The sequence below is a fragment of the Lepidothrix coronata genome, unplaced genomic scaffold (assembly GCF_001604755.1).
Source record: "Lepidothrix coronata isolate B3197 unplaced genomic scaffold, Lepidothrix_coronata-1.0 Scaffold100, whole genome shotgun sequence".
Lineage (NCBI taxonomy): Eukaryota > Metazoa > Chordata > Aves > Passeriformes > Pipridae > Lepidothrix > Lepidothrix coronata.
The window spans coordinates 2,187,806-2,202,294 of record NW_016690280.1 but is presented as its reverse complement, the minus strand read 5'-3'; the positions used below and the strand labels follow the sequence as shown (position 1 = coordinate 2,202,294).

The window sequence follows — 14,489 nt, the reverse complement described above, 5'->3', positions numbered from 1 at the left end:
AAGAAAGATCAGCCTTTCTCCTCTTACTCCACCACAGCCTGTTAACCAGAGGTTGAGGTTTCTTTTGATACAGTACAACAAAGAAAATATATTTAGCTGTAAACTGGGCTGGCTGATTTCTGTACCCTGGGCCACAAAAACTGCCAGAGTCCTTCAGAGCTTCTGGAGAGAGATGCAGGACTGTTACCAGAGACCTGCAGGACACAGAGATGCCTTTGGTAAAGCACTTGTTATGAAGCAGAGAACTCAGTTTTGATTCTTCCAGAGCTGTTTTTTCCCACCAAGTCCCCAAACCTGCTTCTCCTCCTGTCAGAACTCAGGATGAATATATGTATGTCTGTTAGGATAGGGGACCTAATGCTTTCTGGATGCTTTGATTTAGTGTCTGAGTATTCCCATTTGTTAGGCTAACCCACAGAAACAGCACAGCAAACTCACTGGGTCACTACCAGACACTTACCTCGAGTTCTTTCTATAGCTTTCAGATCAGTTATTAAAATAGAAGGGGGAACAGGGAGCTGAGGATGATGCCTAATTCCCAAACCTTCTGCTTTTCCTTCCCCGTTCTGCTCCACACTCTCACTATGGCATCTCATCTGCACCTCTGCTTTTCCAGCAGCTTCTTGGTGTGCTACCCCTGAAAGGTGAATGCTGCTGGCCCTGAGCAGAGAGTGTGCAGAGACCTATGTTCATCAGAGCTGAGAATGGATATGACACCCAGCAAATGCTCTCGGAGCCTGTGTCTGCCTCTAGGCCACACACTCAGCTGGTGTGAGGTCTGTGAAAGTCAGTGGAGTTCTACAGATTAACACCAGTGGGTTACAGTTGTACCTTTGGTGTGTGGGGGAGAGGACAGCCCTATTTATCTCATTTATCCTTTGGGCAGAGAAAGCCCCTGGCAATAAGCTCAGGTCATTTGCACCAAACCAGTGGCTCCTCTCAGTGTTTTCCCAAAGGCTCTAGATGTTTGCAGTGGGAAGGGGTGCCCTGTGGATCCTCTGTTCAAGTCTCTGCCTTTTTAAAACCCCTGAAATGGTGGATGCAATACTAGTGTGTGGAAAGAGTGGGAAACCACTTGTTCAGGAAGGTCCCTGCCTAGATAGACACCTCATGCCACTGAAACTGCCTTTCATTTCCTGATTCCAGTACCTCATTTGCCCCTCTGTCTTAAAACACAAAACTTCCTCTCTGTACATGCAGCTCTTCTCTATAAATATCCCCAGTGCAGTTGGGGCTGGCAGGGTGAAGGCTGCTCCCCAGTGCAGCCCCACTGCCACAGCTGGCACCTGACCCTTGGCACCATGGTACCACCTTACCATGTGGGAAAAATGAGGTAGAATCATGAAAACCCATCAGACTCCAGCAGCTGATGTGTTTCAAATAGAATTCTACATTGGTAAGCGTTTAATTTGAAGGCAGGAGTCTGCCACTGCCTGTGCCGTGAGAGGGTCACAATTCTGTACCCAGCGAGGCATCGACCTGCAGCTGCTGCTGGTGCAGCTGGTGGCATTGGGGTAGATCTGGGCAAAAGCAACTCTTTCTTTACTACCTTTCCATGGCACAGGGCAATTCTAGAACCACAGGTTTCAGGCTTCGCTGTCTACTCCACAAGCACCCCAGGCCCAGCAGGCAGCATGATTTGTCTCTGGGAGGGCAGCACAAGGCTGGGCAGTGCCACTTCAGAGCCATGGGCAGAAATGAAACTCCAGTGGTGGTGTTATCTCCCATTAGGCTAAAAGGAAGTTTTAAGGATTCCTTAGTCCTTACTTAGCAAATTTGTTTGTTTTGGAGGGAAATACTTGTGATAGAGTCTGGGTCTGACCACATGCCTGGCTGCAGCAGTCACACAGCTCCCTGCCTTGTCAGTGCCCCCAGGACAATTGAGGGGTGTCTGTGCCTTTGATCAGCTCTGGGGTTTTGGGGGCTGGGTGGTGACTCCTGCACTTGGATGCACCCCACCATCCTGGGTGCCAGCTGGGGTGCTGAGCTGGGGGTGAAGCTGTAGTAACAGTGCTGTGCTGGGGGCTGTCAGGGATGGGGACACGGGCGACAACCTGGCATGAGGTGTCACCAGTGAAGATGGGGGTTTTCGGGAAAGCCAAACTCCAGTGCCCAGCCAGGGACAAAGCCTCCGTGAGCTTCAGCATCCTCAGGATTTTCCTGGTGCTGTGTGTCCTGGTGACACCACAGGAGCATGCAGAGTGTGTGGATGGGGTGAGAGGTGTGGGGACACTTTGGGGCAAGGAGTGTGGGGGCATCTGTGGTGCAGGGGGTGCAGGGACACTGCTGAGGAAGGGAGTGCTTGCTTGGCAGTGTAGGTGGGAGGCACGGGGACAGTGCACAGCAGGCTGCATGTGGGGGTGCCTGGGGGACACACGTGGCGGGGGAGAGCGTGAGGACACTGCGAGGGGAGGGATCACACCTGGAGCAGGGGGAGCCCACGGTGCGGGCATCACGCGAGAGGCGCGGTACACTGCAGGGATGCAGCACGCGTGGTCGAGGGGAGCGGCGACACGAGTGGGGCAGACGGAGGGGGAGCTCAGGGGGTGCGGGGGGGGCTCGGGGTGCGGGTGCCGGCTGCCATTGGCTGCGGCGGGCTGATGTCACGGGCGGGTGTCACTTTATAAGCTCCGCGGCGCCGAAAGGGCTGGGAGACGGGAGGGCGGGCGGTTGCCGCGCGCGGGACGGGACGGGACGGGACGGGACGGGACGGGACGAGACGAGACGAGGCAGACAGGACGGGACGGGAGCGGTCCCAGGTTCGCACGGCGGGAGCGTCCCCGCACCTGCTATCCCGTATGCCCGGCGCCCAGAGCAGCGCTGCCGCTGCGGAGCCCTAAGCAAAGCCGAGCCCCCCCCCGCCGCCCCCGGGGGGCTGCTGGCGGGCCATGGCGGTGGCAGGCACCGAGCTGCCCGGCGGCAACGTCAGCGCCAACCAGAGCGCCGCCGACCCCACGGTGTCGCGGGACGTGTGGATGGTGGGCATGGGGATCCTCATGTCGCTGATCGTGCTGGCCACCGTCTTCGGCAACGTGCTGGTAATCACTGCCATCGCCCGGTTCCAGCGCCTGCAGACTGTCACCAACTACTTCATCACCTCGCTGGCCTGCGCTGACCTGGTGATGGGGCTGGCCGTGGTGCCCTTCGGCGCCTGCCACATCATCATGGAGATGTGGCAGTTTGGGAACTTCTGGTGTGAGTTCTGGACTTCCTTGGATGTGCTCTGTGTCACGGCCAGCATTGAGACCCTCTGTGTCATTGCTGTGGACCGGTACTTCGCCATCACTTCCCCTTTCAAGTACCAGAGCCTGCTGACTAAGAGCAAGGCACGCATGGTCGTCCTCGTCGTGTGGGTGGTCTCAGCCCTCACCTCCTTCTTGCCCATCCAAATGCACTGGTACCGGGCAGACCATGCAGAGGCCATCCAGTGCTATGAGAAGGACACATGTTGTGACTTTTTCACCAACCAAGCCTATGCCATTGCCTCCTCCATCATCTCCTTCTACGTGCCACTCATCATCATGGTATTCGTGTATGCCAGGGTCTTCCAGGTGGCCAAGAAGCAGTTGCAGAAGATAGACAGGAGCGAGGGGAGGTTTCACACCCAGAACAAGGAGCAGGAGCAGAAAGGGGGAGCTGGGTACCGCCGTGCCTCCAAGTTCTTGAAGGAGCACAAGGCCCTCAAGACCTTGGGTATCATCATGGGCACCTTCACACTGTGCTGGTTGCCATTCTTCATTGTCAACATTGTGCACGTCATCCAGGACAACATCATTCCCAAGTACGTGTACATCCTCTTGAACTGGCTGGGCTATGTCAACTCTGCCTTCAACCCTTTGATCTACTGCCGGAGCCCAGACTTCAGGTACGCCTTCCAGGAGCTCCTGTGCTTCCGCAGGTCTGCCCTGAAGATGTATGCCAACGGCTACTCCAACAGCAACGGCAGGGGCGACTACAACGAGGAGGAAAACGGCTACCCCCTGGCACCGGATAAAACCTGTGACTTGCTCTGTGAAGAGGGTTCCTTCCCTCACCCCGAGGACTTTTTGCACTGCAAAGGTACTGTGCCTAGCGGGTAGGGTACTGTGGGCTCTGATGTGGCACACAGTGGTTGTACAAAGGAGTCTTTCTAAGGAAAATCAACTTCCTCCCTTAATAATAATAGTGATCCTCTTCTAGAGCTCCCCTAAAATCCAATGGCTGCGAGAAACCCCAAACTCAAGCCTTATGCAAGTGGGGGCTGGCTCCGGCTAGGGCAGGTGGGCTGCTGGCGGCCTCCCTGGTTAGGAGCACGACTGAGGGTCCCTTAAGTGGGGTCAGGGGGATTTGAGGCTGTGCAGAATGCGCGTTCTCGGAAGGAGTTTCTGGCCGCGGCCGGTGTTGAACTACCTCATGACCTTGCTGTGAGCAGCCGGTAGCTGCTGCGGGAGAGCCGTGCGGGGCGGCGGGAGCAGGGCTGGGGCTGGACCCCCCCTGCCCCGGCGGCAGCCCCGCTGAGGAGCCGGGCGCCTCGTGGGACTCCTCCTGATTCTCTTCTCTTAACCGAGTCGGTGGCCGTGGGAAGCATCCCCGGCCAGGTGGGCATCTCGGGCGGTGGTGCCAGTGCTGTCCAGCCCGGGGGACTGTGCGGAGGTGGCACTCTGCGGCAAAATAGCGGGGAAGGGATGCTGGGAGTGGGGCTGAGCGCGAGTCGCATGGGTGGGTCACGGCCGCGGCTGCGGTCGGCAGTGGGACAGTTTTATCAACGCCCAGAAACTGCGAATGCTTTTTTTGCCAAGCGCTATAGGACTTTCTGCTGAAATAATAATAGGAATAAATGGACTATTTGCCTAAAATGTGAGCCTGTGACTGTGGGACTCAGGAATGTTATACTGGGAAGTCGGGTGACATGCTGCTGCAACCACAGACCATCGTTCTGCATCCAACCAAAAGCTTTTAAAGCACCCAGTTTGTTTAACTACAAGTCTCACATGACAGTGAGCCCGAAGGGAGGGGAGGAGGGTTTTTATTTTCTATGGCATCCAGCTCAGCTCCGACCGTGGGACGGCTGCAGGTCTGTTGGGTTGGTTGTGGAGGTTTTTTTTCCCGTGTAACAGGCAGTGCCTTGGTGTCCCCGCGCTGCGGAGCTGGCGGCGGGCGGGCAGGGCTGGCGGGGCACGGCAGACACAGGCGGGCAGGTTTGGGCGGCAGGACAGGACCGCACTGCTATCGAGGTCTGGCTCTCTGGGAGTCCCTAGCTGGAGGGAAGCAGCATTTTGGGCTGGGGAAGGGGGGAATGGAGCTCCCCCCCATCTGCAATCGCGGTGCTGTGTGACAGGCTGGACCCGCGGGCCGGGAGGTTGTGCAAGCGCGGGATCCTTTTAGAAACACTCGGGAGAGGTGCGAGGAAACGGTGCCCACGGGTCCTGCCGGCGCTCCGTGGGACCGTGGTGTCCCGCGGGGGAACGCTCGGGCACCCCCCGTGTGTGGATCCCCCGCATTTCCACGCGCTTTCCCCGCACTACGGGGGTGTTCGTTGCGTTGCTACTTGAGCCGTGCCGTGGTCAGTGGGTGGGTCTGGGTGTCGCTGGGTCCGTGGCAGAACTAGCTTTGCAAAAGGAGCGGGGTGACCAGCCCGGAGCTGAGAGCCCCCAGGCTGGTACCCCCCGGTGCAGAAGGCAGAGGGGCTTTGGAGCAGCGCTGTGCGCTGTCCTGGGGAGGTTGGAGGCTGGGAGGGGGGTGGAGCAGGGTTTCTGGTTACCGACACCTTTTTGCAGTCCCCGTGTGGCCTTGGCTCTCTTGGCTGCTCTGAGAAGGACTTGCCCCAAGCACTGGTGCTGTCAGGGGCGACCCCAGGGAATGCTGGAGGGGAATCCCACCCCCCGTCCCCGAACGGCAGGGAGCAGGAAGGGGAGTCATTACTGATGGTCTCTGATGCTGCTGCAAGGTGTGGGGACAAGCTCCATGAGCTCTCACATCCCTCATGGTAAAACCCCACCTGGCTTGTACGGGGCTGGGGTCTGGAATCTCCTAGCGCTCCCTTCTTTTTTTTCCAAGAGTGGTACTGATCCTGCTTGAAAAGGGTGTTAGGAAGGAGGAACAGTTGTAAAAGCCCTCTTCTCCTCTGATTCAGCTCCACTTGCTGCCTTTGCAGCTCAGCACTACAGCAGAGGCAGGGAATTTGGCTGAGTCCTTCCCTCCTGCCTCTCTGCTTTGTTGCCTGCACCTGTCTGTGCCCTCACCTGCTGCCTTGGGAGGTATGTCAGCAGTGCCCCAAGCCCTCTGAGTGTGAGCCGCCAGTCAGGCAAAGGAAGGGTGTGATCTAGGTGTGGTGTGTGAGGCCCCAGGTCAGCTCCTCAGATAAACATTAACAGGCTGCCCGAGCAGGGGAGACCCAGCACAGGACCAGGACTGCCAGTCAGGTGCTGTTTGCTTCGTACTGCACAAGGACTGAAAGGTGACAGGCTGGTGTGATGTGGAGTCGGTGTAGGTACACACAGTGTAGGTACTCACACTGGAACTGGAGATGCACTTTACAACAGTGCAGGCCATGATTATTATGTAGCATTGAGGGGAAGTGACAATTAACCTCTTGATTGTAGAGATCAATATGTCCGTTCTGTCTCCTGCATTTTGAATCTTGCCAGTCACTTTTATTTTGCAATATCTGGGGGCAGTGTGGGTTGGCAAGTAGCAAGGGCACACAGGGAGGATGTGCCCCACAGTACTGAGGGGTTAGCCAGCCTCCAACAGGCTCAGTGGTCAAACTCTCACCAGCTTTGGGACAGGACCCTCTGGCACAAAGAAATCCCCTGTCCACATCTTGGGGTCTGTATTTTCACTGTTATTAATTATTGGCACTTCAGTAACACATGTTGTGGACCAGGACTTTGTTGTCCAAATAATCTCTCTATTTGTTTGGCTGCCTCTGTTTATACTTAAGATGTTGTGGCTCTGTGTAGCCAAAACTGAGAGATGAGCAAGTAACTGAATGTAAATCCACTCCAGCATCCAGAGCACCTGGATGTGTAAGGGATAGGGGATGTTGGGCTGTTTGCACTGGGCAGTTGACCTTGGTACTGCAAAGCTCAGCTACAGTGTTAGGAAACCTCAGGCTTGCAGTGGAGTCTGAGTGTTGAAGAACTGATTTCTCTCCTCTAAGGTAACATCATTAAAATATAAACTGTGCAGTTCTGGGGGCAGCTGGAACTGAAAGAGAGAAATATTGGAGGAAAAAATATTATGGCATAACCAAAACCAAACCTGACAAATCTTTCCTGTTTCATGGTTGGAAAAGGAAAGCTTTGGCCTGTTGAAATATTTTACACTACAAAGATAGTTTTATAGATACATGCTAGGCATTAAAAAATGGAGCACTGAAGTCAGAAGTGGCTGTTAAATTGGATTTTAGGGTACTTAGGATTTAAACTAGCAGAGAGTTGGCTCAGGTTAAATACATCTAATAAAACACACAGTGATAAACACCAAATTGTTATTGCAAACAGAGCAGGCTACCTGCTGTGCTGCTGGCTTGTACCTTGTTCCACTGCCACAAAGGTGGGTAGAGGATGAGAGGGATATTGCCCACCCATGTCAGTGGGGAAATGGGTGGGATATGACCCCCAGGTGTCTGTGCGTGCAGCTGACTCGAGTTTGGCATTATGTTCACTGCCTTTAGCCACTTTGGCCAAAGAGATTGTAATTGTTTTTAAAGTCTTAGTTGAGATGGAGATCACAAACACAGCTTTTGTGTTGTTACAAAATACTGCCCTCGCTGTAGGTCCTGCTTGTGATCTGGGCAGCTGCAGCTTTCACATCAGGAGCTGCCTTTGCTTCATCCTCCAAAACAGCCAGAGCATTGAAAGCTCCTGAGTTATGCTAGTCCTTTGCCTCTTGGGAGCATTCCTGGAGAGCTTTTGGTTTCTGGGTAGCCAGGCTTGGAAATATAACCTTCAGCTTGCTCTGGCACTAGGGAGATGTGGAAGTGCATGGGGAGCTGGCAGAGGGAACGGGGTCTGGGTGCAGATCTCCACCTGGAAATGAGACTCAAGCATCTTTTGAGGACTGGTTGTTCCCAAAGCGCCTCATGTTCTGAGTTGTTCAGCAATTCCCACTGGGCAGCATCACCTATGGGTGCATATCACATTGCTGTGGGGTGTCAGGGCTGTGCCTGCCTCAGCCTTGCCTCTGAAACTGTGTCCAGACTGTGCAACCTCCCCTGGGGTCAAGGTGAGGCCCCTGCTGAAGGATAGTGGTACAGCAGAGAGAGAGGGAAGAGACTTAAGTTACAAAATGCACCAAAATGTTTGAAAATAGGCCAAGGATTAATAGAGTAGAAAGGAGAGCCCTGCTTCTCCAGAGAGGGAGCAGATGTGTGAGCAGTCGTGCTCTTCAGCTCTCCCACGTCACAGCTGCTGGGCTTTGCAAAGGGCCCATTTAAGAGTTTATTTACTATAAGGGACATGCTTTTGTCATCGAGGGGAAGGTATTGTCAGAGCTGGCTGGCAGTAAACAGCAGGCTGCAGTCTATCTCCCAGCATCTCTTGCCCTTCCGGTATAGAATCGTGGAATCTTTTAGATTGGAAAAGACCTTTAAGGTCAAGTACAACTGTTAACCTGGCACTGCCATCGATCCAGCCTGTCCAGATCCATCTGCAGAGCCTTCCTACCCTCCAGCAAATCAACACTTCTCCCAAATTAGCATCATCTGTAACCTTACTGGGGGTGCATTTGATCCTCTTGTGCAGATCATCAATAAAGATATTAAACAGCACTGGCCCAAAACTGAGCCCTGGGAAACACCACTGGTTACTGGCCCCTAGCTGGATTCAGCTCTATTCCCCACCACCCTCTAGGCCCAGCCATCCAGTCATTAAAACAGTTTCTTCAGGAGAATGATGTGGGAAGTAGGTGTTAAAGGCTTAACTAAAGTCCAGGTAGACATCATTCACAGTCTTTCCCTCATCTACTAAGTAGGTCACCTTGATACAGGACATCAGGTCCCTGTCTTCCAGGTCAAGGTGTTGGGTGCTTGGAGCACAACTGGTCTGATTAATAAAGACTGAGACCAAGAAGGCATTAAGTACCTCAGCCTTTTCCTCATCCTTTGTCACTGTGTTTTCCAAATAAAGTATGGAAATTCTCCTTAGCCCTCCTTCTATTGCTTATATAAAAATATTTTTAATTATCTTTTATGGCAGCAGCCAGATTAAGCTCTAGTTGTGCTCTAGTCCTTCTAACTTTTCTCCCTGCATCACCTCACAACATCCTTGTTGTTGCCTGAGTTGCCTGCCCTTTTTCCAGAGGTCCCAAACTCTCCCTTTTCCCCTGAGTTTCAGCCAAAACTCTCGGTTCTGCCAGGCTCGTTCTCTTCCCTGACGGCTCGTCCGGCACATGGGGACAGTCTGCTCCTGCACCTTTAATTACAGCTCCTGCTGCCAGGAGTCTCAAACACCCACACTGTCTGAGGGAAGGGCTTTGTCCCTCCCTTTGCCAGTCCTCTGCCTCCGAGTGTTTATTTTCACTGTATGATGAATCCATTTCCCAAGGAGATGGGTTTATGAGCACATTCATTCCTCTGGCAGGAGGGAGGATGGCCTGTCTTGCATGTTCCCTTCTCTGCTCTCTGTCAGTGGATACAAAGTGCCATCCTCAAAGTAGCAGGGAAACAAAGGTTTCCTGACCTACTGTGGCACTGCCTGGCTGTGTCCCTGGGCTGTGAGGATTGAAGGGGAAGCTGGGGAAGGTGTACACTGGTCTTCTCATCAGCATTACCCCAGTCTTCCCCTCCCCAGATGCCTTTGCAGGGGCATCCAGCCCTGGTGAAGCACCTCATACCTTGGCTGACCCACACTGTTTGCTAACTTGTGCCTGCACTTCAGGTGTGCAATGCGTGTGGTACCCAGAGCGGTTCTGCAGGTTCAGGTGAGCAAGAGCTGTTGTGAAAAGCTGTCCTGGCCTTGGTTGTTGTTCTCAGCAGAGAAGCAGTGTGACTCCAGGCTCCCTGAGATCAGTGTTTTGCAAGATTATGGTTCCTTTCATCACTGTTTTTACACTTTGCTTGGTTTCTCAGTTCCACAGTAGGACCACAGCCACTTTGGCATCTCCTCCCTGTGCAGCGGTCTCTTCCAGTGTGAAAGCTTGGCTTTCTCTGAGCAGCCCCAGCATTTCTTCCCCTTGTTATACTTTTATTGGAGCTATTTTGAAAGCAAACATTAGTACTAATCTTTCTTCCTGGGGGCAAAGAGAACATTTTGCAATGAACACACACCCTGGGCTGTGAGGATGCTGCCATTTGGCAGCTGAGGTAGATACACCCTCTTGCATTTCTGTGGGTCACCAGCGACATGGGGCACCCAGGGGAACCTGTAGATGCTTTTTGTCACATTCCAGAGTAGGGCAGCAATGTTCCACCCAGCACTGACTCTTGGGAGATGCACTACAGCTGTTCCTCAAGGGCTCCAGCTGCAGCTGGTGGCACGGGCAGGTCCTGTGGCACCACCGCTCCCTCTAGCAGCCTCGGCCAGAGGACTGAAGCTTGTATTTGCCTGGCACAGAACAAAGTACAGCCAGCTGGGCTGGGAGCACAGTCACTTCTCCAGTGGCACAGCCTGGGTCTAGACAGAGCAGTGCATGCTGGAAACTGGGGTTTACACAACTCAAAAGTAAAGTGGTAAGTGGTAAGCTTTGTAAGAGCAGAACACAACCCTGATTCCCCTGGATCTGGCAGTGGGTGTTCGCTGGAATTGCTTTGTGTAAAGGTGATGAATCAAGCAGAGTATTTTAGTGGGTACCGGGCTTTTATAAACTTTCTTCATCATGAAAAAAGTGGATTTGCTACTTCTCTGTGCATGCAATTTCAGTTTTTTCCCATTTTCTCACCCTCCCAATGGCAGGAGCATACAATTGAATTTCTGTGCAATATTGCCAGTGCCAGTGAGAGTGGACTGGGAAATATTTAATTGTTTACTGTCGTTGGTAAGGTCATTTTTGCACAAGTTCATTATAGACAGATGTATATGTGTGTATATATATCTCCATTATCTATATACAGCAATATATAGATCTGTATATAAACAAGGAAATGTAAAGGTGTTTTGCTGTGCTAGATACATACATAGATGAAGATCTGTATGTTTAAAACTTGGAGTATTTATTGCACGTCCTATCGATGTTGTGTTTAAATAAAGAGTAATTATGGTATGCTTGTAGTCAAGTGTCCTTGCTTAAAGCTGTTTTGCTGGCTCCATTTCCCCCATACTCTCCAAGACTCTTCCAGTGAATCATTCAGGGCTCATTAAAAAAAAACAGCACCTCAAGATGTGGGTGCTGGCAGGGAGGCAAACAGTGTGGACAAGAATTTCGTTAATTTATTCAGTGCTTTGAGCACTGGAAATGGTGAAGGACCTGTGGGTGCTCAAAACCTCGCTGTAAAAGGGCTTATCTGGTTTTCACATCTTATGCCGGGATCTGCAAACAGAGTTTTAGAAGTCCACCTGCTTTCCTGTCTGTTTGGATTGGAAACAATGGCAGTCTTGGATGGCTCCTGCACTGCCATGGCAGCACTTCCCATGCTGCTGCAGAAACATGGACCAGTACAGCTGGGGGCTTTAATCCTCTGTTGCTGGTCACCAGTGCCAGCGTTCCCTGGGACTGGGAGGAAACACAGATGTCCAGTGCTGAGACTGCTGGGATGGGAAACATGAAACACTGCAAAATGTAGTTGGCACTGATCTGTAGAGCCCAATGCTGTCCCTGCTCTGCTCCACCCCAGAGCCCCCATGCTGGCACACAGCAGGAGGGAATGGTGGCTCTGCTCCTTCTCGGCTGTCTGAGCAAGGTCTTACACCTCACAGGGCTTCTGAGTGTTGACTCAGCACCAAACATTGTGCTGCAGCTTCTTCAGCTGGGCTGGTTTGGAGCTTGGGCTGGAAGCGGGTGATGGAATGAATTGCCCTGCAGGAATGGGGTGACAGAAACATGGTGTGGTGGTAGGACACTGCTGTCTGTCCCAGGTTGTTTTATCTCCTAGATAGGATTGGAAAAGCTCATGGGAGTGTGTCTTTGGGAAAGTCTTCTGGCCTGTTCTCTGTTACCTGTTGTCCTGACGTTCCTGTTGCTTCAGGTGAGGGTGAAGAAAGAGCATGGGTAATGTAAAGTAGGATCCCAGCCCAGCATGTTGCAGTGACAAGTATTTTGCATTCTTTATGCCACTTAAGACCATGGTGAAAGTCTTGGCAGCAGAGGCCAGTGTGCCTGGAACATTTTGAGGCTTATTCCTTCCAGAAACAACAGCAGGGAGCTGTTGTGCAGCTTGGACAGGGAGGGATTGCACTAGGCAATTCCAAAGCACGGCAGATGCCCAAATTATAATAATTTGTGGCTTTGTGCTTTCAAGAGATAGAGAGCCACAGCTATAAGTACAAGCCATTGCTGACTGCAGGGGTCCTGATGAAAGAATCAGTCAGACCTTCAGCCTCTGTGGTAGGAGCCTCAGCTGCCATCCAGCTCCCCCCCAACCTGTTAAAACAGGACATTCCAATTGGAGAATATTTCTCATCCCATCCTGGAAAGGTTTGTTGGTATTAAGAGATTCTTAGAGCCCAGTTCCTGCTTCCCAGCACATGTGATGTTACCCTGAGGCTTCCGACAGCTTCTCTTGGCTCTGGTCCCTCAGGGATGACAAAGGAAAGGCATTAGGAAACCACAGCAGCCACTGTCAGAGCTGCCTGTGGTCTCACAGACACAACTTCTCTGCATGTGGAGGCACAGTAGGAACACTGAGAGGATCTCCCCAGCCCTAAAGACAGTCCCCTCAGCTGCTCAGGGAGGTTCAGGCGCCACCACCAAGCTCTGTGGCCTCAGCCCAGTCCTGAGAAATGCATAAACAGCAAATGGCCTCTTGGAAGCCCCTGCCAAGTCCTTTTTCCCTCATGTAAATATTTTTTCCTCTTAAGTGTATGCAAGTGTGAAAAACCTCTCCCTAATCTTTTTTTTTTTTTCCCCTCTGGCTGAAGGAAATTCTTGTTCACCCCTGTGTGAGAACTGCCCTCATCTTGATACTTTGCAGCTGAAGCAAGAACCACATGGCTGAAAATATTTCTTATCATCCCCAAAGCCATAATGCTCTTCCTGCCTCCCAAGCCCGCTGGAATCAGATTAAATGGTGCCTCCCATGATGGCGCCTGTCAGGACATGACACTCCTTAGTGTCTGTTGGATGGAGGTCCCATGGGCTGCAGCATGTGGACAGCAAATTGGTGAGGCAGCGTTGAAGATGACTTCAAAAGCAGTGCAAAATACCCCTGGGGTTACAGGGTCCCTGCTCCAAAGGCTGAAAGTCCTATTCTGTTGTATTGGACTCGTGGCTGGAAATGCAGGGCAGTTTCTCCTGAGAGAAACTAGAGCCCTAGATAAGTTTCTTGCTGCCTGTCCCCAAAAGCAAATGGCTCAGTGGTAGATATGCTGATTTTCCGATACACTCTTGGTAGAAAAAGGAAGTGTGTCTGCACATGGTAAAGATTGTGGGAGCCCCAAAATATCTCTGTTCAGGGGAGCAGGGTGGGGGAGCTGGGTTGGTACCTGTTGGTACCTGGGTTGGTACTGGGGAATCTTTTCTCCCTGTTCAGATGTTTTCACAATCTCCACTGACCTCACCTGGCAGTCCTGCTTGGGAATGGGTAGGATCAGGTGTAGGCTGTCACCATTTCTTTCCAGTCCTTTGTTAGGGTCACAGCTCAGGTCTGTATCTCGTGAGAATAAGATGCTGTTGCTGCTCGTGGTTTCTGAGAGGAAGTGTAATTATAACTGTGGGCAGCAAGAGAATGATGCTGAGATACATCTGTATCAGCCTTGACTGATGGTGAGACCTCTCTGTAACCCAAATACTACTGTGATACTCTGCCTTGACATGAATCTGGCTGAGCACAGGACCTTCTTTAGATGAGTCAGGCTGAACAGCTCTAGTGCAGAGCTACTGGGTATGAAGTTGGGTCAGAATCAGAATGACAGAATATTCTAAGTTGGAAGGGACTCACAAGAATCATCGAGTCCAAGTCTTAAGGGAATGGCCCATATGGGGATCAAACCCACAGAAGGGATGCACCAGAAGCTTTGTAGACAAAATCACTTTGGCTCAGCAGCTGAGGCAAAGGGGTGCTGTAGAGGTGAGACCTGTGGGAGGATAAAGGGAGAGCAGAATCACAGAAAGACATTTTGTGACTCAGAACAAGAAGGCCATTCCTCAGTAACTGCATAGCATGCTTTGTACAGCTCATTTAAAGCTGACTGTGTGGTTCCCTGTCCCTCCGGGGCTCCCTGCTGCAGAGAAAGACCCTTCTTAAAAGGGGATCCTCGAGGTACCTATTTATAGCATGTAAACTGCTCCAGGAGAGTCATCCAGCCTTGAATGAACACCTCCCCATCCCCAGCAGCAGAGTGATGTACAGGCTGTTCTCCTGCAGTCCCAGCCCCTCCCTCTGACATTTGCTATCAGACTGTAAGGGACAGTTG

The 14,489-nt window shown here is 52.1% G+C and overlaps 1 protein-coding gene across 1 annotated transcript in view; it reads left to right on the top strand.

Moving 5' to 3' along the window:
* Nucleotides 1-2,873: 2,873 nt before the first annotated feature.
* ADRB2 (adrenoceptor beta 2) overlaps nt 2,874-14,489 on the top strand; it is a 32,493-nt gene continuing 20,877 nt past the window's right edge. The window contains exon 1 of the mRNA XM_017822946.1: nt 2,874-4,059. Within this exon, the coding sequence (XP_017678435.1) occupies nt 2,889-4,059 (1,171 nt within the window). The 5' untranslated portion in view covers nt 2,874-2,888. The remainder of the gene's footprint in view (nt 4,060-14,489) is intronic.